Source organism: Scyliorhinus canicula, chromosome 25, assembly GCF_902713615.1.
Source record: "Scyliorhinus canicula chromosome 25, sScyCan1.1, whole genome shotgun sequence".
NCBI classification, from domain to species: Eukaryota; Metazoa; Chordata; class Chondrichthyes; order Carcharhiniformes; family Scyliorhinidae; genus Scyliorhinus; species Scyliorhinus canicula.
The window spans coordinates 9,498,006-9,519,998 of NC_052170.1; the positions used below are offsets into that span (position 1 = coordinate 9,498,006).

The window sequence follows — 21,993 nt, forward strand, 5'->3', positions numbered from 1 at the left end:
GAATATAAGGAAAGTAGGAAGGAACTTAAGCAAGGAGTCAGGAGGGCTAGAATGGGTCACAAAAAGTCATTGGCAAATAGGGTTAAGGAAAATCCCAAGGCTTTTTACACGTACATAAAAAGCAAGAGGGTAGCCAAGGAAAGGGTTGGCCCACTGAAGGACAGGCAAAGGAATCTATGTGTGGAGCCAGAGGAAATGGGTGAGGTACTAAATGAATACTTTGTATCAGTATTCACCAAAGAGAAGGAATTGGTGAATGTTGAGTATGGAGAAGGGTGTGTAGATAGCCTGGGTCACATTGAGATCCAAAAAGATGAGGTGTTGGGCGTCTTGAAAAATATTAAGGTAGATAAGTCCCCAGGGCCTGATGGGATACCCCAGAATACTGAAGGAGGCTAGAGAGGAAATTGCTGAGGCCTTGACAGAAATCATTGGATCCTCACTGTCTTCAGGTGATGTCTCGGAGGACTGGAGAATAGCCAATGTTGTTCCTTTGTTTAAGAAGGGTAGCAAGGATAATCCAAGGAACTACAGGCCGGTGAGCCTGATGTCAGTGGTAGGGAAATTACTGGAGAGAATTCTTCGAGACAGGATCTACTCCCATTTGGAAGCAAATGGACGTATTAGCGAGAAGCAGCACAGTTTTGTGAAGGGGAGGTCGTGTTTCACTAGCTTGACAGAGTTTTTCGAAGAGGTCACAAAGATGATTGATGCAGATAGGGCAGTGGATGTTATCTATATGGACTTCAGTAAGGCCTTTGACAAAGTCCCTCATGGCAGACTGGTACAAAAGGTGAAGTCACATGTGATCAGGGGTGAGCTGGCAAGATGATACAGAACTGGCTAGGTCATAGAAGGCAGAGAGTAGCAATGGAAGGGTGCTTTTCTGATTGGAGGGCTGTGACTAGTGGTGTTCCGCAGGGATCAGTGCTGGGACCTTTGCTGTTCGTAGTATATATAAATGATTTGGAGGAAAATGTAACTGGTCTGATTAGTAAGTTTGCAGACGACACAAAGGTAGGTGGAATTGCGGATAGCGATGAGGATTGTCAGAGGACACAGCAGGATTTAGATCGTTTGGAGGCTTGGGAGGAGAGGTGGCAGATGGAGTTTAATCCGGACAAATGTGACGTAATGCATTTTGGAAGGTCTAATGCTGGTAGGGAATATACAGTGAATGGTGGAACCCCCAAGAGCATTGACAGTCAGAGAGATCTAGGTCCACAGGTCACTGAAAGGGGCAACACAGGTGGAGAAGGTAGTCAAGAAGGCATACGGCATGCTTGCCTTCATTGACTGGGGCATTGAGTATAAGAATTGGCAAGTCATGTTCAAACTGATTCCGGAAGGCTAGTGATGGGAGACGAGGAAATGGCTGGAGAACCTAATAAGTACTTTGCGTCTGTCTTCACAGTGGAAGACATGAGTAATATCCCAAAAATTATAGAGGGTCAGGGGGCTGAGTTGAGTATGGTTGCCATTACAAAAGAGATGGTGCTAAAAAAGCTAAAAGGTCTTAAAATTGACAAATCTCCTGGCCCCGATGGGCTACACCCTAGAGTTCTGAGGGAGGTGGCTGAAGAAATAGCGGAAGCGTTGGTTGAGATCTTTCAAAAATCACTGGAGTCAGGGAAAGTCCTGAACGATTGGAAGATCGCTGTTGTAACCCCCTTGTTCAAGAAAGGATCAAGACAAAAGATGGAAAATTATAGGCCAATTAGCCTAACCTCGGTTGTTGGTAAAATTCTAGAATCGATCGTTAAGGATGAGATTTCTAAATTCTTGGAAGAGCAGGGTCGGATTAGAACAAGTCAACATGGATTTAGTAAGGGGAGGTCGTGCCTGACGAACCTGTTAGAATTCTTTGAGGAGGTGACAAGTAGGTTAGACCAGGGAAACCCAGTGGATGTGGTCTATCTGGATTTCCAAAAGGCCTTTGATAAGGTGCCACACAGGAGGCTGCTGAGTAAGGTGAGGGCCCATGGTGTTCGAGGTGAGCTACTGGCATGGGTTGAGGATTGGCTGTCTGACAGAAGGCAGAGAGTTGGGATAAAAGGTTCTTTTTCGGAATGGCAGCCGGTGACCAGCGGTGTCCCACAGGTTTCAGTGTTGGGGCCGCAGCTGTTCACCATATATATTAATGATCTGGATGAAGGGACTGGGGGCATTCTAGCGAAGTTTGCCGATGATACAAAGTTAGGTGGTCAGGCAGGTAGTGCTGAGGAAGTGGGGAGGCTGCAGAAGGATCTAGACAGTTTGGGAGAGTGGTGCAGGAAATGGCTGATGCAATTCAACGTGAGAAAATGTGAGGTCTTGCACTTTGGAAAAAAGAATCCAAGCATAGACTACTTTCTAAACGGTGAGAAAATTCATAATGCCAAAGTACAAAGGGATCTGGGAGTGCTAGTCGAGGATTCCCTAAAGGTAAACATGCAGGTTGAATCTGTGATTAAGAAAGCGAATGCAATGTTGTCATTTATCTCAAGAGGGTTGGAATATAAAAGCAGCGATGTGCTACTGAGCCTTTATAAAGCTCTGGTTAGGCCCCATTTGGAGTACTGTGTCCAGTTTTGGGCCCCACATCTCAGGAAGGACATACTGGCACTGGAGCGTGTCCAGCGGAGATTCACACGGATGATCCCTGGAATGGCGGGTCTAACATATGATGAACGGCTGAGGATCCTGGGATTGTATTCATTGGAGTTTAGAAGGTTAAGGGGAGATCTAATAGAAACTTACAAGATAATACATGGCTTAGAAAGGGTGGACGCAAAGAAACTGTTTCCGTTAGGCGAGGAGACGAGGACCCGTGGGCACAGCCTTAGAATTAGAGGGGGTAAATTCAGAACAGAAATGCGGAGACATTTCTTCAGCCAGAGAGTGGTGGGCCTGTGGAATTCATTGCCGCGGAGTGCAGTGGAGGCCGGGACGCTAAATGGCTTCAAGGCAGAGATAGATAAATTCTTGATGTCGCGAGGAATTAAGGGCTACGGGGCTGGTAGGTGGAGTTGAAATGCCCATCAGCCATGATTGAATGGCGGAGTGGACTCGATGGGCCGAATGGCCTTACTTCCACTCCTATGTCTTATGGTCTTATGTTGCAGCTGTATCGAACCTTAGTTAGGCCACACTTGGAATATAGTGTTCAATTCTGGTCGCCACACTACCAGAAGGATGTGGAGGCTTTAGAGAGCGGGCAGGAGAGATTTACCAGGACGTTGCCTGGTATGGAGGGCATTAGCTATGAGGAACGCTTGAATAAACTCGGTTTGTTCTCACTGGAACGACAGAGGTTGAGGGGCGACCAGATAGAGGTCTACAAAATTATGAGGGGCATATACAGAGTGGATAGTCAGAGGCTTTTCCCCAGGGTAGAGGGGTCAATTACTCGGGGGCATAGGTTTAAGATGCGAGGGGCAAGGTTTAGAGGAGATGTACGAGGCATGTTTTTTACACAGAGGGTAGTGGGTACCTGGAAATCACTGCCAGAGGAGGTGATGGAAGCAGGGACGATAGTGACATTTAAGGGGCATCTTGACAAATACATGAATAGGATGGGAATAGAGGGATACGAACCCAGGAAATGGAGAAGATTTTAGTTTAGACAGGCAGCATGGTCGGCACAGGCTTGAAGGGCCGAAGGGCCTGTTCCTGTGCTGTACTTTTCTTTGTTCTTTGTTTATTCTGGCGCCTGTTCGGGTACACAGAGGGAGAATTCAGAATGTCCAATTCGCCTAACAGGCACGTCTTTCAGGACATGTGAGAGGAAACCGGAGCGCCCGGAGGAAACCCACGCAGACACGGGGAGAACGTGCTGACTCCGCCCAGACAGTGACCCCAGCCGGGAATCGAACCCGGGACCCTGGCGCTGTGAAGCAACAGTGCTAACCACTGTGCTACCGTGCTGCCTTGTAAGAGCATGGTGGTTAGCATAAATGCTTCACAGCTCCAGGGTCCCAGGTTCGATTCCCGGCTGGGTCACTGCCTGTGTGGAGTCTGCATGTCCTCCCCGTGTGTGCGTGGGTTTCCTCCGGGTGCTCCGGTTTCCTCCCACAGTCCAAAGATGTGCGGGTTAGGTGGATTGGCCATGCTAAATTGCCCGTAGTGTCCTAATAGTAAGGTTAAGGGGGGGAGTTGTTGGGTTACGGGTATAGGGTGGACATGTGGGTTTGAGTAGGGTGATCATTGCTCGGCACAACATCGAGGGCCGAAGGGCCTGTTCTGTGCTGTACTGTTCCATGTTCTAAGGTAGTTGAATGCGTTGCTTCAAAGAAGGGGAACCTTTTTATATTAAAAAAAGGTTTTTTTTAAATAAACATTTTATTGAGGTATATTTGGTACAGTAACAACAACAAAATAAACAATATACATAAAACCATAAACAAAGTGCAAAAGCTATTTACCTCTAGACAGGTCCCACCCTTATTGACCCCCTTCTCTAATCTAAACTACTCCCCCCACATGTGGACATGGTTCGCCGGTCCTCCCGCACATTTTGCGCCCCTATCCTCCATCCCAAAGAATCAGCTTATCCGGGCCACTGTCTGAGCCCGATGAACAACCTTGAATTGTATCAGGCTGAGCCTGGCACATGTTGCGGACGCGTTGACTCTACTCAACGCGTCCGCCCATAGACCATCCTCTATCCCTTCTCCCAGCTCCTCCTCCTACTTACGCTTTAGCTCCTCGGTCTGCGTCTCCTCTGACCCCATAAGTTCCTTGTAAATGTCAGAGACGCTCCCTTCTCCTACCCTCTGGAAACTACCCTGTCCTGAATCCCCCTTAGCGGTAGGAGCGGGAAGGTTGACACCTATTTACGCAGGAAGTCCCGCACCTGCATATACCTGAATTTGTTTCCCCGTCGCCAACCCAAACTTCTCCTCCAGCGCCCTCATACTCGGAAAGCTCCCCTCTATAAACCTATCCCCCATCCTCTCAATCCCTGCTCTCCACCATATCCGGAACCCCCCGTCCATACTTCCCGGGGCAAACCGGTGATTATCACAAATTGGGGCCCAGACCGATGCTCCCTTTGCTCCCACATGCCGCCTCCTCTGGCCCCAAACTCTCAGGGCCGCCACCACCACGGGGCTGGTGGAGTACTGTGCCGGCGGGAACAGCAGAGGCGTAATTACCAACATCCCCAGACTGGTGCCCTTACATGAAGCCGCCTCCATACACACCCATGCCGATCCCTCCCCCACCACCCACTTCCTGATCATGGCTATATTAGCCGCCCAGTAATAGTTGCTAAAATTTGGCAGCGCCAGCCCGCCCGCTCCTCGACTCCGCTCAAGCATTACCTTCCTTACCCGTGGGGTCTTGCCCGCCCAGACGAAGCCCGTGATCACTCTGTTGACCCGCTTAAAAAAGGACCGTGGAATAAAGATGGGGAGACACTGAAATACAAATAGGAATCTCGGGAGATAAATAGTTTGACAGTAACATTAACTCAGCGGAACGGCATTAACAGTAATAACTGTGAAAACAGGAGCTCTGGTAAAACAGGTCTTGTTTATAGCTCACCCTCTTGCAGACTGAAAAGCCCATCAAAGCTCAGAACCCTCAACGGATGCCAGCAAAACAATCAGACAGGAGAAAGGCTTATAAGAACACTCTGTACTCAAAATAGAACATAGTCAAAGATCTTCATGCACAAGTAGGAGGAACATAGAACATACAGTGCAGAAGGAGGCCATTAGGCCCATCGAGTCTGCACCGACCCACTTAAGCCCTCACTTCCACCCTATCCCCGTAACCCAATAACCCCTCCTAACCTTTTTGGTCACTAAGGGCAATTTATCATGGCCATCCCACCTAACCTGCACGCCTTTGGACTGTGGGAGGAAACCGGAGCTCCCGGAGGAAACCCACGCGCAGACAGGGAGAACGTGCAGACTCCGCACAGACAGTGACCCAGCGGGGAATCGAACCTAGGACCCTGGAGCTGTGAAGCCACATTGCTATCCACTTGTGCTACCCGTGCTGCCCAAATGACACTCTGCAGCAACAGGAAATTCGACTTGGGTAAAAAGGAGGAATGTTGAGGGTGACGGGGAGAAGGCAGGGAGGAATGGCACTAAGAAGAGTTGTCTGATCGGAGCGTCACGAAGACACGACGGCTGAGTGGCCGCCCACTGTGCAATAACGAACCTGTGCAGATTCTCTCGAATTCTCGATTGAACTTATTATTGACTGAGATTGATGACGTCAATTAAAATTGGAGGGCGGGGCCTCCTTTTCCATACCATTCTGTCTTTGTCCAACCTCTCTCCCCCCCCCCCCCCCCCCCCTCCCCCCATTCTGTCCTGGTATCACAAATAAAGGGGTTAGCCCAGGGAGAAAAGGAATGGCTGAGGGTGTGGGAGGGAAGTGGGGAAGTTGCGAAGATGCTGCAATATTTACACTGAAATTGTTTCCGATGAAAAGCAAAGTGCTTGTTGCCCCATGACATGTCCGCCGACATCACAAAGCTTATCAGCTAATGTCTGCACAGCCCTCACTCTTCCAGTATCTTCACTCAGACCCAAATCAAATGCAGTACAACTGAACTGCAATGTTCACTAAAGCTAGGTATAAAGGAATTCAAGCTGCACGGAACATATAGAAAAATGTGACTTCCTCTTTTTTTGCACGAGAGGTGGTTTTGTTTCCTTCAAATAAAGGGACATCCGGATACTTACAAATAGGGAAGTGATTGGGTCGGCAACTGTGATAATTACCTCGATTGATGGAGGATAATGCTAAAAGCAGTGCTCCTTTCCCCCTGGCCTTGGTTGTCCTGGACCTTGCCCCACGGATAAAGCAGGAGACAGTAGAGTGGCTGACATCTCGCATCGAGACACTGAAGTCATTGGGCGGGGCGGAGCTGAAGGTCAAAATGGTCGAGCGGTCAATGAGCAAGGTGATCCTGCTGATTGGAGCCACTCTGGAAAGGCTGCTGCGTGGAGCAGAGGAGGCCGCGCTGGTGAAGGTGTACAGGGACGGGAACTTCAGGCCGTTCAGTTTCAAGGACAGGGCCAACTTCCGGGAAGCGGAGGCCCAGCTGCTGACCACGGCCGAAATGCTGTACATCATCAAGTTCTTGCTGGACAACCTCCAGGTGAAGGACGACGAGCACCTTCCTGGTGAGCCCAGCATCAAAATGTACCGGGGGAAACCCATCTTCCTGGAGCTGTGGGGAGCTAAGCTTCTGATGAGGATGTACCCTATGCACAATCGAGAAGAACTGGAGCTACTGAAAGAACAATGGAAGAAACACACTTACCTCATTAGCCAACCCGTTCAAGTTTTGAGAAACTATTTTGGTGAATCAATCGCCTTGTACTTTGGTTTCCTTGGCTACTTCACATGGGGTCTTGCCTTACGCACCCTATTGGAGCTGATCTTCTACATCACAAACATGAATGATTCTGGTGGCTGTGTCCTCTGTGCCCTGTACAATATCGTTTGGTCCACTGTGTTCCTCGAGGGCTGGAAACGTCGCAGTGCAGAGCTGACGTTCAGGTGGGGGACCCTTCGGCACATGGAGAGCTTTGACAGGGTCAGGGCTGGCTTTGAGGACAAGCTAGGTTTAAGCCACACGGAAGACGCCAATGACTTTTTCTTGTATGACCAGCAGCGCTCCTTCAAGATAATGATGAAGTCGATGCCATTCTTAATTGGATGCTTGTTGGTCACTTTTTTGCTCATCGTAATATTCCTTGATGCGGATAGAAGTGCGAAAGAGAATGATATAAAGGAGGAATCTGTTCGGAGCCTCCTGTATACATATGTCCCCGTACTTATCTACTGTGTTGTTGTGGAGCTGCTGAACAAGGTGTATCTAGTCTTGGCCAAATACTTGACAGAAAGGGAGAACCATCGCTTAGTTTCCACCCATGAGAACTATCTGTTGGCCAAGGTCCTTGTCTTCTACCTGCTCAACAACTTTGCCATTCACTATTACTTTGCCTTCTACCTGAGAGACATGAAGCAGCTCGCAGACTTGCTGTCTGCTCAGCTCCTGGTGCACCAGGTTATGGTGCAGTTCTTTGACACCATGCTGCCTTACTGGAAGATGCAAATCAAGTTGAACAAGATGCTTCCGTTCACAGCCAAAGTTGGAGCCCAGCGGATAGAAATGGAAGGCAGCCTGACGGACTCATCGGAAGACCTGCTGGAGGAATATCTGGAGCTGTTCATTAAGTTTGGCTACGTGACCCTTTTCTCCAGCGCCTACCCGCTCGCTGGCTCCTTTAGTTTCCTCAACAACCTGTTGGGGATTAAGTTAGAAAGCATGCGATTCAGCAGGGTTTTACAGAGGCAATTCCCAGTCCCATCTGCCAATATTGGAGCCTGGCAAATGGCTTTTGAATACCTCACCAGCCTGGCCATTATCACCAATTGTGGACTTATCAGCCTCTCCCCGGAATTCAGGCAACTCTTTGCCAGCCTCCCTGACCTCCACTATTTCTTACTGGCAGTGGCAGTAGAACATGGCTTCTTGGGGATCCAAAAGCTCCTCCGCATGGCCATCCCCGAGGTACCTTCGGACATCGCGATCAAACTGGACAGAATTGAGCATGAATGCAGGAGGGCCATGTTCCATAATGAATCGTGTCGATGAGGCTCCTCAAGATGCAGCAACGGAGGCATTCCACCAGCGCCCGGCAAAACCACCCAACCAGAAAGCCCCGACTACCTCTCGAGAGATTGCCTCGATTCTTAAAAACCACCCCGTGCCCCTGCTTCAAAGTCAAACAGATTTCTAAATGGTCCAATTTATCTAGTAAAGTGAGAGAAGTGCCGTGTGCGTTTTGTCTGTTATCTCTCTCTAGTCCGTGTGGAGTTTGCACATTCTCCCCGTGTCGGCGTGGGTCTCGCCCCCCCCCCCCCCCCCCACCACCACCCAAAGCCGTGCAGGGTGAGGGCAGCACGGCGGCACAGTGGGTTAGCACTGCTGCCTCACGGCGCCTAGGACCCAGGTTCGATCCCGGCTCTGGGTCACTGTCCGTGTGGAGTTTGCACATTCTCCCCGGGTCTGCGTGGGTCTCGCCCCCCCCCCCCCCCCCCCCCCCCACCACCCAAAGCCGTGCAGGGTGAGGGCAGCACAGCAGCGCAGTGGGTTAGCACTGCTGCCTCACGGCGCCGAGGTCCCAGGTTCGATCCCGGCTCTGGGTCACTGTCCGTGTGGAGTTTGCACATTCTCCCCGGGTCTGCGTGGGTTTCACCTTCACGACCCAAAGATGTGCTGGGTAGGTGGTTGGCCACGCTAAATTGCCCTTAATTCGAAAAAAATTAATTGGGTACTCTAAATTTATAAAGAAAAATAAAATTTAAAAAAAAGATGGGCAGGGTGGGTGGATTGGCCGTGCTAAATTGCTCCTTAACTGGGGGGGAAAAAAATAATTGGGTACTCTAAAATTTGTTCTCTCTCTCTTTCTCTCTCTCTCTCCCTTGCCAGTTCCATCTTCCAAGTTTCTCACCCCACGTTGCCGCATGTGAACTGAGGGTTGCAAGCGAGAGGGGGGGGGTGGGGGGGGGCACCGCAGCCGAGACTAATCCTGGCGCTCGCACGGTGGACCATTTCCGCTAAGGGTTGTCCCGTGGCAGCTGAGGTGTGGGAACTCTAATCGAGTCACCCGTCTCCTAGGTGCCCAGAAATGCCACGCCTGGTTGCATTTCCTCTGCAACGTGGCCACGTGGAGTCATTTCAATGCAGGCCCAGACTTGCATTCAAAGCTGGGAGCTGCTGAGATATTGAGTGGCCACTCCCTGCCAGCCGTCTTGTGCGTGGATGCCAGTCTGCGATACCAAATAATGTGCCAGCACTCACTGTGTGGAGTGAAATTATGAGGATTTTTTTTTTAAATCATTGACGGGATGTGGACTTCACTGGCTAGGCCAACATTTATTACCCTTGAGTAGGTGGTGGTGAGCTGTACTCTTGAACCCCTGCAGCCCCTGAGGTGTAGATACACCCATAATGCTGTTAGGGAGGGAATCCCAGGAATTTGAGCCCGTGACAGTGAAGAAATGGCCGGTATATTTCCAATACGGGATGGTGAGTGACTTGGAGGGGAACCTCCAGGTGATGTCAGTGTATCCCAGGTATCTGCAGCTCTTCTCCGAGATGGTTCTCTCGTCCTTCTAGATGGTAGCAGTCGTGGGTTTGGAAGGTGCTGCCTAAGGAGCCTTGGAGAGTTGCTGCAGTGCATCTTGTAGATGGTCCACACGGCTGCCACTGCACGTCGATGGTGGAGGGAGGGAATGTTTGATTTCCTTAGACAAGGCTTGTATTTTTTTTTTGTTCAGTTTTACAGAATATGGGCATCACTGGCTAGTCCAGCAATCATTGTCCATCCTTAGTTGCCCTTCCGAAGGTGGTGGTGAGCTGCCTTCTTGAACCACCGCAGCCCCTGAGGAGTAGGTTCACCCACAGTGCTGTTCAGGAGGGAATTCCAGAATTTTGACAGCAAGGAACTGTTAAGGAACTGCAATATATTTCCAGGTTACGATGGAGTGACTTGGATAGGGGAACCTCCAGGTGGTGGAGTTCCCAGGAGGAACTTTGGTGGGTCCCTGCACTGCATCTTGGGCAGCACGGTAGCATTGTGGATAGCACAATCGCTTCACAGCTCCAGGGTCCCAGGTTCGATTCCGTCTTGGGTCACTGTCTGTGCGGAGTCTGCACATCCTCCCCGTGTGTGCGTGGGTTTCCTCCGGGTGCTCCGGTTTCCTCCCACAGTCCAAAGATGTGCAGGTTAGGTGGATTGGACATGATAAATTGCCCTTAGTGTCCAAAATTGCCCTTAGTGTTGGGTGGGGTTACTGGGTTATGGGGATAGGGTGGAGGTGTTAACCTTGGGTAGGGTGCTCTTTCCAAGAGCCGGTGCAGACTCGATGGGCCGAATGGCCTCCTTCTGCACTGTAAATTCAGTGGTGGAGGGAGTGAATGTGTGATGGCCACTACTACCAATACTGCCATGAACAGTTGCATCTGTGGCAGGCGGGTTAGTGAGAATGAGGTTGAGTATGTTTTTCCCTCTTGGTTCCCTCACCACCTGCCATAGTCCCAGTCTAGGATCTATATCCTTTAGGACCTGGCCTGCTCAGTCTGTGCTGGTATTACTGAGCCACTCTTGATGATGGACATCAAAGTCTACACCCTGTGCCCTTGTCACCCTCACTGCTTCCTCCAAGTGGACTGAACGCCCACTCCTGTTCCTCTGACCCTCACCATGCAATTTCATACAGGAAGAACAGCAGCAATAGTGAAGCATTGAGAGAGTTGCTGGGGTTCTATCATAAACAGGGGGCTTGGTAGGACAGAACTTGAATATTGATGAAAAGAGACATGTTTCCAAAGCTTTTTGCCTTGCTCAGGACAAATGCAAGAATACCAAACTTCAAATAGGAAAAAAAATAATTGGGTACTCTAAACTTAAAAAGAAAGAAATTTGGAATTCTTCTGAAGAATGCACGATCAAAAACCAGAGGCAACATATCTCTCTCTTCGCAGCAGTATTCAAACTCTATCCTAGTAAGAACTAGTGCCCTTTAGGAGGAAGGAGCAGTAATGAAGCTGAATGTGGCAGCCCTGCCTGGCAAAAATGAGCTAACATAACGGAGACTGAGAAACAATCCTGGGACCTTCCTGCACGATTACAGAGGACTTTGACCACAAAAAATAAAGTTAGTGTTACGTTGCCAGCCGATGCTACTACTGAACCAGTCAGATCCCAGGGTGGAACCTGGCTTGATAGATCATAACTTTAACTTTTTGTTCAGATACATGGGGGCAGCTACTGAACAGAGTCACGGGAGTATGCTGATGAACTTTTAACAAAAGAATAAAACATTCATTAAACAAGAAATGTTTAACTATAACACATTACTCCTTCACCCCAGCTATGCCTTTACAGATAAGTAAAGATATCACAAGTTATTTTTTTTAAATCTAGCTTATCCTCTAATGTTCGCAGTAAGTACACAGTCCAACAGGCAAAATGTGCCCAGGCGCCTGATACTCTGAAACCAAGTGGCAAACGCCACCCAAAATAACTTCTGTGGATCTTTCGTCAATTACCCCCCCCCGCTCCTCCCCCCCAGATGTTTGTCACACTGTTAGCATCACCGGAACTCTGCCTTCCACACAAGGGTTTCCAATCTCTGCTGTCAAAGAACACACCTTGGAATCTTCTCCCAAAAAATACTTTCTCTTGGATGTCTTCACCGAGAATCCAGCTCCAAGGTTTCAGGCTCTCCTTTCGATATCCCTCTGCCTTGGATCACCATGTGCATTCAAGCTTCCACGCAATACCTCGGTAAGAGTCCTTCCTATTTATTTCCTTTGTTCCCATTTCTTTTCTTTCATTTTCATTATTTTTTTGGTCCCTGGACCCATAATCGGAATGTGCCTTTAAGAAGCGGCCTTCTTGTCAGGACACTGTGTTCCCAGGTCTTGTTTTAGAAAGGAAGAGCCAGACTCTTCAAGTGAATCTTAGCAACCCGCTTTGGAGGAAGTCGGTTCGATTGGTTGGCCGGCAGGCAACCTGTGGGTTGGCCATGGCAATACCAAAATGGCGATGGAAGAGGTTGGAATGGAGGCTCTCCCTGCCGCCCGCCTTTGTTACACCCAAGTTGGGTGTTGACGGCGGAACTGTGGAGTTGAGGCCACAATCAGATCAGCCACGACCTCATTAGACCGAGGGGCAGGCTCAAAGGGACCGAATAGGGGGCTGGTTTAGCACACTGGGCTAAACAGCTGGCTTGTAATGCCGAACAGCACAGAACAATGCCCTACCAGAAATAGTGGGGAGGGCAACAAAGAAAATCTTTAAGGGCCACGCGACAAAGTGGAGTGATCCTCCAGAGAACCAGCACAGGTGCAATGGGCTGAATGGCCTGAAAGTTATCGTGATAGCAATCATTTTAATTGTCCATAAAAATGTGTCAAGGGTTTTGAGCGTTTCCGTGAACTTGTGACATTGGAATGTGCTGTGTCCCAGGTCCAGCTGGAAATCCTTTCAGTGAGACAAACCAGCAAAAAGCAAATGCCACGTTGGATCCGCAAATTCTCGAGAGTTTCTTGAAGGAAGATCTTCTGAGTGCCTACAGGTCCGTATCTGCTGCCTTGTGCCAATTCTAGAAATGTGCGCCAACCATTGAACGATTGCCTTTCGAAGGTGGGTGAGGGGGTTGGGGGGGGGGGGGGGGGGGGTGGAAGGAGGGTGCGGATTGTTTAGCTGGTCTCTGGAGCCAGGTTGCGAAAACTAGCCTTGGTTACCTTTAGGATTCTGGGAGTGTGTGGGTGTGTGCACGTGTATGCATACATGATTGCGCGTGTGTGTGCATGAAACATCTGTGTGTTTCTTGTGTGCATGTGTGTGCATATGTGTGTGTGTTTGGATGTGACCGTGTGTGTGTGCACGCGTGTGTGTGTGCGCATGCATATGAGCATGTATCCATGTGTGTGCGCGTGTATCTGTGTGTCTGCTTGTGCATGTTTATGTCCGTGTGTATGTGCATGTACACGTGTGTCTGCACGTTTGAGCAGGGATTTTCAGGACCCCTTCTTCCAGCACCACCCCGCCAATCGTGCAGGGAGTTTGTAAAGTCCTTCTGCAACTTTAAACTTCAATACTTTTGTGCACATGTAAAACTATAAATGGATTATTGAAGCACAATTCGTGTTCTTTTTTAATATTAAGAGCTCTTAATGCTGTTAATGCTGTGTTGATGAATTAGAAATTGAATAATGTTGATAAAATCAGTCCGCAGGAACGAGAAAATGTTTCCAAACAATCAGACTGAACAATGTCCCGCAAAGACAGCGTCCGGGACATTTGAACTGTATTGTACTAAAACTTTATGTTAATGTGTGCCATTCACAATTTGCTTCCATCATAGGTACATCCAAAGTTTTTTCAAGTTTAAAGTTGCACAAAGGCGTTACAAACACCACGGATACACCTTGCATTAGTGAGCAGGGTCCTCGTGACAACAATGATTGCGTGTTGCGCAGAATCATAGATCGCTAACAGTACAGACGAGCCTCTTTGGCCCATCGTGTTCATGCTGTCTCTTTGTAAGCGTTACTCAGCCAGTCCACTCCTCTACCCTTTCCCCACAGCCTTGCATTTTCCTTCTCCGCAGATAATTATCCGCTGCCCCCTCGAAAAGTTTCCCCCTGTCTATCTCCTCTCAGCTTCCTTCTCTCCAAGGAGAACAGTCCCAACCTCTCCAATCTATTCTCACAACTGAAGTTTCTCATTCCAAGAACCAGTACTGTCAATCTCTTTTCACTCCTTCCGGGGAAAAAAAAAAAGTGGAGAGGGAGGCTTGTGCCTACCATAAGCATCAGCATTGGCTACTTGGGCCATAGGACCCATCGCTGCGTTGCAGACGTGATTCAATTCTCTGTTACCCCGCTTCTACGGGGCTCTAATCAACCTTTTCATTGGCTTAGGTTAGCAGCGGTCAAGTGTCTGATTGGTCAGCACTATGACATTTTGCCAGCATGCTGGCGAATGTTGAACAGCGCGGCAGCTCAACTTCGCCACCTCAATGGACTCAATGAAACCATCCAGGTCAGTGTCCTTTTCACAAGAAGGAGATTTGCAGGCGCTAATTGGAAAATTAATCTCAGTCAAGGAACGCTGTGTGTTCGATAAGTGGGTCAATTCCATCACCGTTCAATTGGTTTGCCCAGTTTTCTCTCCTCTCCTGACGATGGCTAGTGTTGCCGTCCGGGATCCCCTTGGTACTGAAATCTTCAGATGAGCAAGTGCAGCTCTTTCCCCAGCACAGCAGCATTAAAATGAAGCCCCACGCTGTTCACCAGAATGAGTCCCGTGTCTTGTCAAAGGCAAGTGTAGCTGTGATTATTGCAAAGTATGCTCTGGGCAGATCATCTTGTAAAACTAAATGTCCTCCTGTGGTTTTTTTTTTTAGATTCATAGTTAATTACAGTGCAGAAGGAGGCCATTTGGCCCGTTGTGCCCAAGCCGATCAACAAACATTTGACAACACTACCATTTTCCAGCAGTTTGCCCACAGGTTATGGCAGCACAAGTTTTTTAGAAACTCATCGCCACTATTTATTGCTCACCGGTATTAGAAATTGCCCTTCAGAAGGTGGTGGTGAGCTGCTGCAGTCCCTGAGGTGTAACTATACCCACAGTGGTGTAAGGGAGGGAGTGCCAGCATTTTGACCCAGTGACAGTGAAGGAACGGCCGATATATTTCCAGGTCAGGGTGGTGAGTGACTTGGAGGGGAACCTTCAGGTGGTGGGGTTCCCAGGTATCTACTGCTCTTGTCCTTCTAGATGGTAGTGGTCGTGGATTTGGAAGGTGCTGTCTAAGGAACCTTGGTGAGTTACTGCAGTGCATCCTGTAGATAGTATACAGAGCTGCCACTGTTTGTCGGTGGTGAATGTTTGTGGAAGGGGCGCCAATCAAGCGGGGCTGCTTTGTCCTCGATTGTGTCGAGCTTCTTGACTGTTGTTGGAGCTGCGCTCATCCAGGTAAATGGAGAGTATTCCATTATGCTGTACCTTGCAGATGGTGAACTGGCTTTGGGGAGTCAGGAGGTGAGTTACTCGCCACGGGATTCCTAGCCCTTTGACCTGCTCTTGGAGCAACAGTATCACTTTATTTATTTTTTAAAATAAATTTAGAGTACCCAATTCTTTTTTTTTTCAATTAAGGGGCAATTTAGCGTGGCCAATCCACCTACCCTGCACATCTTCGGGTTGTGGGGGTGAGACCCACGCAGACACGGGGAGAATGTCCAAACTCCACATGGACGTTGATCTGGGGCTGGGATCGAACCCGGGTCCTCGGCGCCGTGACACAGCAGTGCTAACCACTGCGCCACCGTGCCGTCCTGCCACAGTATTTATTTGGCTAGTCTAGTTCAGTTTCTGGTTAATGGTAGCCCCCCAAGATGTTGATAGTGGGGGATAGAGGGGCAGCACGGTAGCATTGTGGATAGCTCAATTGCTTCACAGCTCCAGGGTCCCAGGTTCGATTCCGGCTTGGGTCACTGTCTGTGCGGAGTCTGCACATCCTCCCCGTGTGTGCGTGGGTTTCCTCCGGGTGCTCTGGTTTCCTCCCACAGTCCAAAGATGTGCAGGTTAGGTGGATTGGCCATGATAAATTGCCCTTAATGTCCAAAATTGCCCTTAGTGTTGGGTGGGGTTACTGGATTATTGGGATAGGGTGGAGGTGTTGAACTTGGTTAGGGTGCTCTTTCCAAGAGTTGGTGCAGACTCGATGGGCTGAATGGCCTCCTTCTGCACTGTAAATTCTATGATCTATGATTCGGTGATGGTGTTGCCATTGAATGTCAAGGGGCAATGGGTAGATTCTCTCTTGTTGGAGAGAATCATAAGTCCAGCATCTTGGAATAAAACTTTCACTGTGGAAAAGTAATCTTCTTCTAAAACAAAGTCATGAATCACGATAAAGGGTCACAGTGTAAATGCTGTCGATGGTGGGACTCCCATAGATATTGGTACATAGACACCATTTGGTTATGGAAGTTTTAATTCAATGTACAGAGAAGTTGTGTTTTAAATGGGATTTCTCTTTGTGCTCAGGCACTCCTAACAAATGAAACCATGAGAGGCATTAAATCAAACGGATCAACCAGTGGACCAGCTGACATACTCAACACGCAGCCCAAAGTTTTAGGTAGCTATTTTTCTCATTCTTTTATAATCGTTTGGTAGCACGCTTTTCACCTTGCACCCATCTGGACAGCCCGCAGGAATGCCAAAGGTAACAACAATTTATACTGTTTGAGAAGAGAGCACTGATTGGTCGAGGTGATTGGCCATGGAGTATGCACCAGTTGATGGTGACTGACAGTCAACTGCCAAGCATGGTTTGAAATGTAGACGGGGCAGCTTGACTCTGATTGGTCAAGGCATTGCCCTGAGGAATGAACCAGCGAATGGCTGTCACTTATTTTGTTTAGCCGTAACGGGTGCAATGTGCGCACATGTTCTTCCTGTCTGCTAAGAACAGGGCCCTGTGAAATTCGCGTGGGTTGTCCTGATGAGTGCAAGATGAAAAGTTTTGACAAGAATTCTCTCCTTTACAGCAAAACTTGTTCTGTTATTTTATTCTCTGGGTCACTCTGCCCAGCAGGAGGGCCGAAGGCTGGCCTGCTCCAGAAATCCACTCTCTCTGAATCCTGCAGCACAGTTGACCAGCAGGAGATGCAGTTGTGCAGCCCACTATTCGTTTGTTGTCCACTTTGATAGAAAGAGTTGCATTGATTTAGCTCCTTTGTACACAGCAGCTGACTTGCACACAGGAAGGCCGCACAATCAGGACTGTGGCCACTTGAAAATCCAATTAACGATATTGATTAAAGGATGAATATTGGGAGAACTCCCCCACCCATCTTCAAATAGCTTTGTGGATCTCTCCGGTTCGCCTGGGAGGACAGACAGGGCTTCGACATACCATCTTATCCAAAAGGTGGCACCTGTGACAAAGCAGTGTCGCAAGTGAAGTGTTACCTAGATCGTGCCTAAGGCAGGACTTGAACCCACAACCTGTTGACTCAAACAAGAGCCTCATCAGTGAGTCACAGCTGACTCCAAGACCACTTGAGTGAAATAAAACATGTGGCCTGTGTCAATCTGTCACATTGGGGGCAGCACGGTGGCACGGCAGTTAGCACTGCTGCCTCACAGCAGTCCCAGGTTCAATTCCGACCTCGGGTGACTGTGCGGAGTCTGCACGTTCTCCCCGTGTCTGCGTGGGTTTCCTCCGGGTGCTCCGATTTCCTCCCACAGTCCAAAGATGTGCAGGTTAAGTGGCTTGGCCATGATAAATTGCCCCTTAGTGTTCAAAGATAATCAGGTGAGATGTGGTTACGGGGAGAGGGCGAGGGAGTGGGCCGAGGTAGGGTGCTCTTTCAGAGGGTCCGTGTAGTCATGATGGACCAAATGGTGTTGTTCTGTACTGTAGCGTTTCTATGGTTCTATAGTTGGTAGATTTTTCTTTAAATAAAGTACTTTGCATTATTAACGGTACTTATATTCACACATTTTCAAATACCATCTACCTGACGTTTGTAGAATCATCGAAGTCTACAGCACAGAAAAAGCCCACTGGTCCATCTCATCTGTGCCAGTCAGAAACAACCACCTAACTATTCTAATTCCATTTTCTAGCACTTAGCCCAGTAGAAATAAATGATCAGATTTTCTGCTGTATCCTTTCCCACAGCAAGAAACTTGCATCCTGAAATTTACGTCATGAGCAAAGGTTTGGAAGCAGGTACAGGACATTCAGCTCCTCAAACCTGTTCCATTATTCAGTGGGGTCATGGCACATCTCTGAACTCAACTTTCCCGACCTATCCCCGTATCCCTTAATGTCGAAATAATCGATCTCCACCTACAATATACTCACTGACTGATCAGCGACATTTGGGGAGGAGTGTTCCTCGTATTTACAACCCCCAGAATGAAGAATTTCTCCTTATCTCAGGCCCGAATGGTGATTTCCTTATCCAGATGCTGCCCCTACCAGGTCCCCAGCCAGCAGAAACAGCACCCCTCCCTGCCAGTCCCTCCACTTCAATGAGATCGCCACCTAATCTCGACGAGATATTGACCCATTCTACTCAATCCCTCCTCACAGGACAAGCCTATCATCGTCCCACGCCTTTGACCCTGTTAGAAATGCTCGCCCCTTTAAGAGTAAGCCTTCACAGTGTATCGAGAGCCCTTAGAAGCTTGTACTTAAGAGCTGGGTTTTCCCCCACCGGGGGAGTTGCTCCTGGACAGGGCGAGGATCCAGAAGGGCAGGGAGGAAACCGGTGTTTATACTGAACTGGGGTAGACGATAAAACAATTGTGAATCATCAGAATGTCTTCTGCTGTCTAATTCGGAATGGATATTCATCTGTTTAACCATCTTTGCTGTTGACGAAACAATGAGTGGGCATAGTGTTTCTTTTTGATATTTGCTGATCCATATCCAACTGCTAAAGTGTAAGGGAGGAGATGCAGCCTCATAATATGGAGGAAAAAGGCAAAGGCAGTGGTGATGGCTATCCTGCGCTGAAATCCCTGGTTCTTTTTAATTGCAGAGGAGGCACTGCTGACATACCAGGCTTTGCTACAGGCAACCCTCAACAGCCAAAGCTGCCCAGCGCCCCGGAGCCTCTCGGATATTGTTCTGACCAGGATTCGGGCAGTCAACGTCGGAGACAATGGTCTGGGCAGCCTCGAACCACTGAAGGAGGTTGCTGTGATGTGCCAGGCTGTGTCCGACATCATCGTGTGGGAGGTCCATGCTTTGTGCCCCGAGGTGGCGTCACTGCTTCGAGCACTGGGCAAGCGTGCCTGCGCAGTCCAAGCCAGCACCACCTCGCCAGCCCCAGAGAGGTCTGGGGACGGCAACCAGGCAGTGACACCAAACTCCCGGGCAAGCGGCGAAACTCCAACAAAGACTGTTACCAGCAGGGAAGCACTAGAAGGCTGGTGATGATTGAAAAATGCACTTTGCACATTCCTAAGGGAATGTTGATGCCAGGAATTTCTGCCTTGCATGTTTCGTTAGCACAAAATAACAAAATCCATAGCCTTTACAATGAAATAAAAAACAAAAGACGGTGAGAAAACTCAGCAGGTCTGGCAGCATCTATGGAGGGGAGAAAATCAGAGTTCACATTTCGAGTCGACTTAAAAAAATATATACTTTTATTAAAAATTTTCCATAATAAACAAAATCATACAAAACAGTTAACCTAAGTTACTCAATAAAAGAGCGAGACTAACCAGCAAAAACAACCCATTTTTAATTGGTTCCACTCATTTCTCAGTCTCGTTACAGTTCAAAAGTGAAAATTATCTACACCCAAGGAATTAATCTTTTTACAATCCTGGACTCGAGCCCCCAATATTCTGTTACAAAGCACAGTGATGTTATCTTTGAGGGTATCCCAACTCGGAGAATTGGCCTGTGGGGTTGAGGAATCAAGTGAAACCCCAGTGAGAATAATTAGCCCTGTCATCGTGCAGCAATTATTAAAGTAAAGACAAATACACATGAACACGAACAGGGATTACTAAACAGTTTATGGAGAATGTACCCATTATTCCAAAATATATCGACAATACCTGAACTACGTAAGACTTCCCCGTGTCGTTGAACAACATCCAGATTAAATTACCACCTTATAAATTACCACACAATACAGGGATGATAATCACGTTTAGGAAACGTCTTTTCCTGGTCCACCAAAGATATTTAAACTGCCTTTATGAAGGTTATCGACACTGCCTTGGCATTTTGTTGACATTTGAAGCAGTGAGCTGTCAAACTTGTCCTTCAGGCATGGTGGCTGGAAACTGGCTTGTCTGCTTCCTGAGTTTGCGGGATGTTAACTGGCCTCCCTGGCTTCTGAAAGTCCGGCTAATTATACCATTGTTCCTCTTTGATTTTATGCCTTCTGTGTATTTGGCTGTCTGCCCCTATCAACTTCCTTGACTCTAGATATTAACATATGTACGCCTCATTGATCTTCAAAATCGTCTATGATCTGTTTCTTTTCATAAGGTACTCACATCTGATTCTTATCTAAACTGCCTTCTAAACCTATTACTGGGAGAGGAGCATCTACACATTGGGGCCTTTTGAATACTGACTACTGCTGTCTCTAGGCTTGATTTCGACCTGTTGCTCGACCTCGCTTCCTATTGTGTCTTGTTAAATTCATTTTACTGCTGTTTTCATAGAATTTACAGTGCAGAAGGAGGCCATTCGGCCCATCGAGTCTGCACCAGCTCTTGGAAAGAGCACCCTACCCAACCGCACACCTGCACCCTGTCCCCATATCTCAGTAACCCCACCCAACACTAAGGGCAATTTTGGACGCTAAGGGCAATTTAGCATGGCAGTCCACCTAACCTGCACATCTTTGGACTGAGAGGGGAAACCGGAGCACCCAGAGGAAACCCACACAGACACGGGGAGAACGTGCAGACTCCGCACAGACAGTGACCCAAGCTGGGAATCGAACCCGGGACCCTGGAGCTGTGAAGCAATTATGCTAATTACTATGCTACCGTGGTGCCCGAACACAATTGTTAGGTACATCCATGACCGGGTGATCTATCCCAGGGGATAATAAATGGTTTGTAACCCATATAAAAATAAAACTATTTGTAATTTCTATAGCATTTTCCATGCAACAGATATGTGTAACTTAATTTGTTAAATAAATTTGTGCTTCATTTCCAATATTGTAATGAAATTACTTTGCATCTATCAGAATCTACATCATTACGGACAGGAGGGGGTTAATTTCAACAACACAAATTTTTCCGCTCACCATCTGCAGGTGTCAGAAAGATTTGTTTTCCTCTTTTTTTTATAAATTTAGTGTACCCAATTCATTTTTTTCAATTAAGGGGAAATTTAGCGTGGCCAATCCACCTACTCTGCACATCTTTTGGGTTGTGGGGGCGACACCCACGCAGAAACGGGGAGAATGTGCAAACATCCACACGGACAGTGACCCAGAGCCGGGATCGAACCTGGGACCTCGGCGCCGTGAGGCTGCAGGGCTAACCCACTGCGCCACCGTGCTGCCTTTGTTTTCCTCTTTATAAGCGGGGCCAGTAATTAAACACTGCCTCTAATTAAAACTTCCCATCCATATTTTCAAAACCCGTACATGAGGAACATTTCCCTCTATCTGTGGCCTCTTCCGACCCAAAAAGCTGCACAATCTCAATGTTCCTCCGATCCTGGCCTCCTGGGCCATTCCTGATTTTAAAATCACTCGCTGAAAGGGAACCCCGCCAAGATCCTAAACTCTGGAATATACTCTCTAATCCTCTCCCACCTCCCGTTTCCCCTCAGAAACCTATACCTCCCTTGACCAAGCTTGACTAGGGGCTTTTCACAGTAACTTCATTGAAGCTCGCTTGTGACAATAAGCAATTATTATTATTATTCTTTTTGGTCATCACTGAG

General features: G+C 48.2%; 1 protein-coding gene across 1 annotated transcript in view; it reads left to right on the top strand.

Annotated features, from left to right (window-relative positions):
• Positions 1–20,775, top strand: part of LOC119957235 — a 49,213-nt gene extending 28,438 nt beyond the window's left edge. Inside the window, exons 10-13 of the mRNA XM_038785078.1 lie at positions 12,993–13,101; positions 14,453–14,573; positions 16,587–16,680; positions 19,100–20,775. Coding sequence (XP_038641006.1) covers positions 12,993–13,101; positions 14,453–14,573; positions 16,587–16,680; positions 19,100–19,497 — 722 coding nt within the window. The 3' untranslated portion in view covers positions 19,498–20,775. The remainder of the gene's footprint in view (positions 1–12,992; positions 13,102–14,452; positions 14,574–16,586; positions 16,681–19,099) is intronic.
• The last annotated feature ends 1,218 nt before the right edge of the window (positions 20,776–21,993 follow it).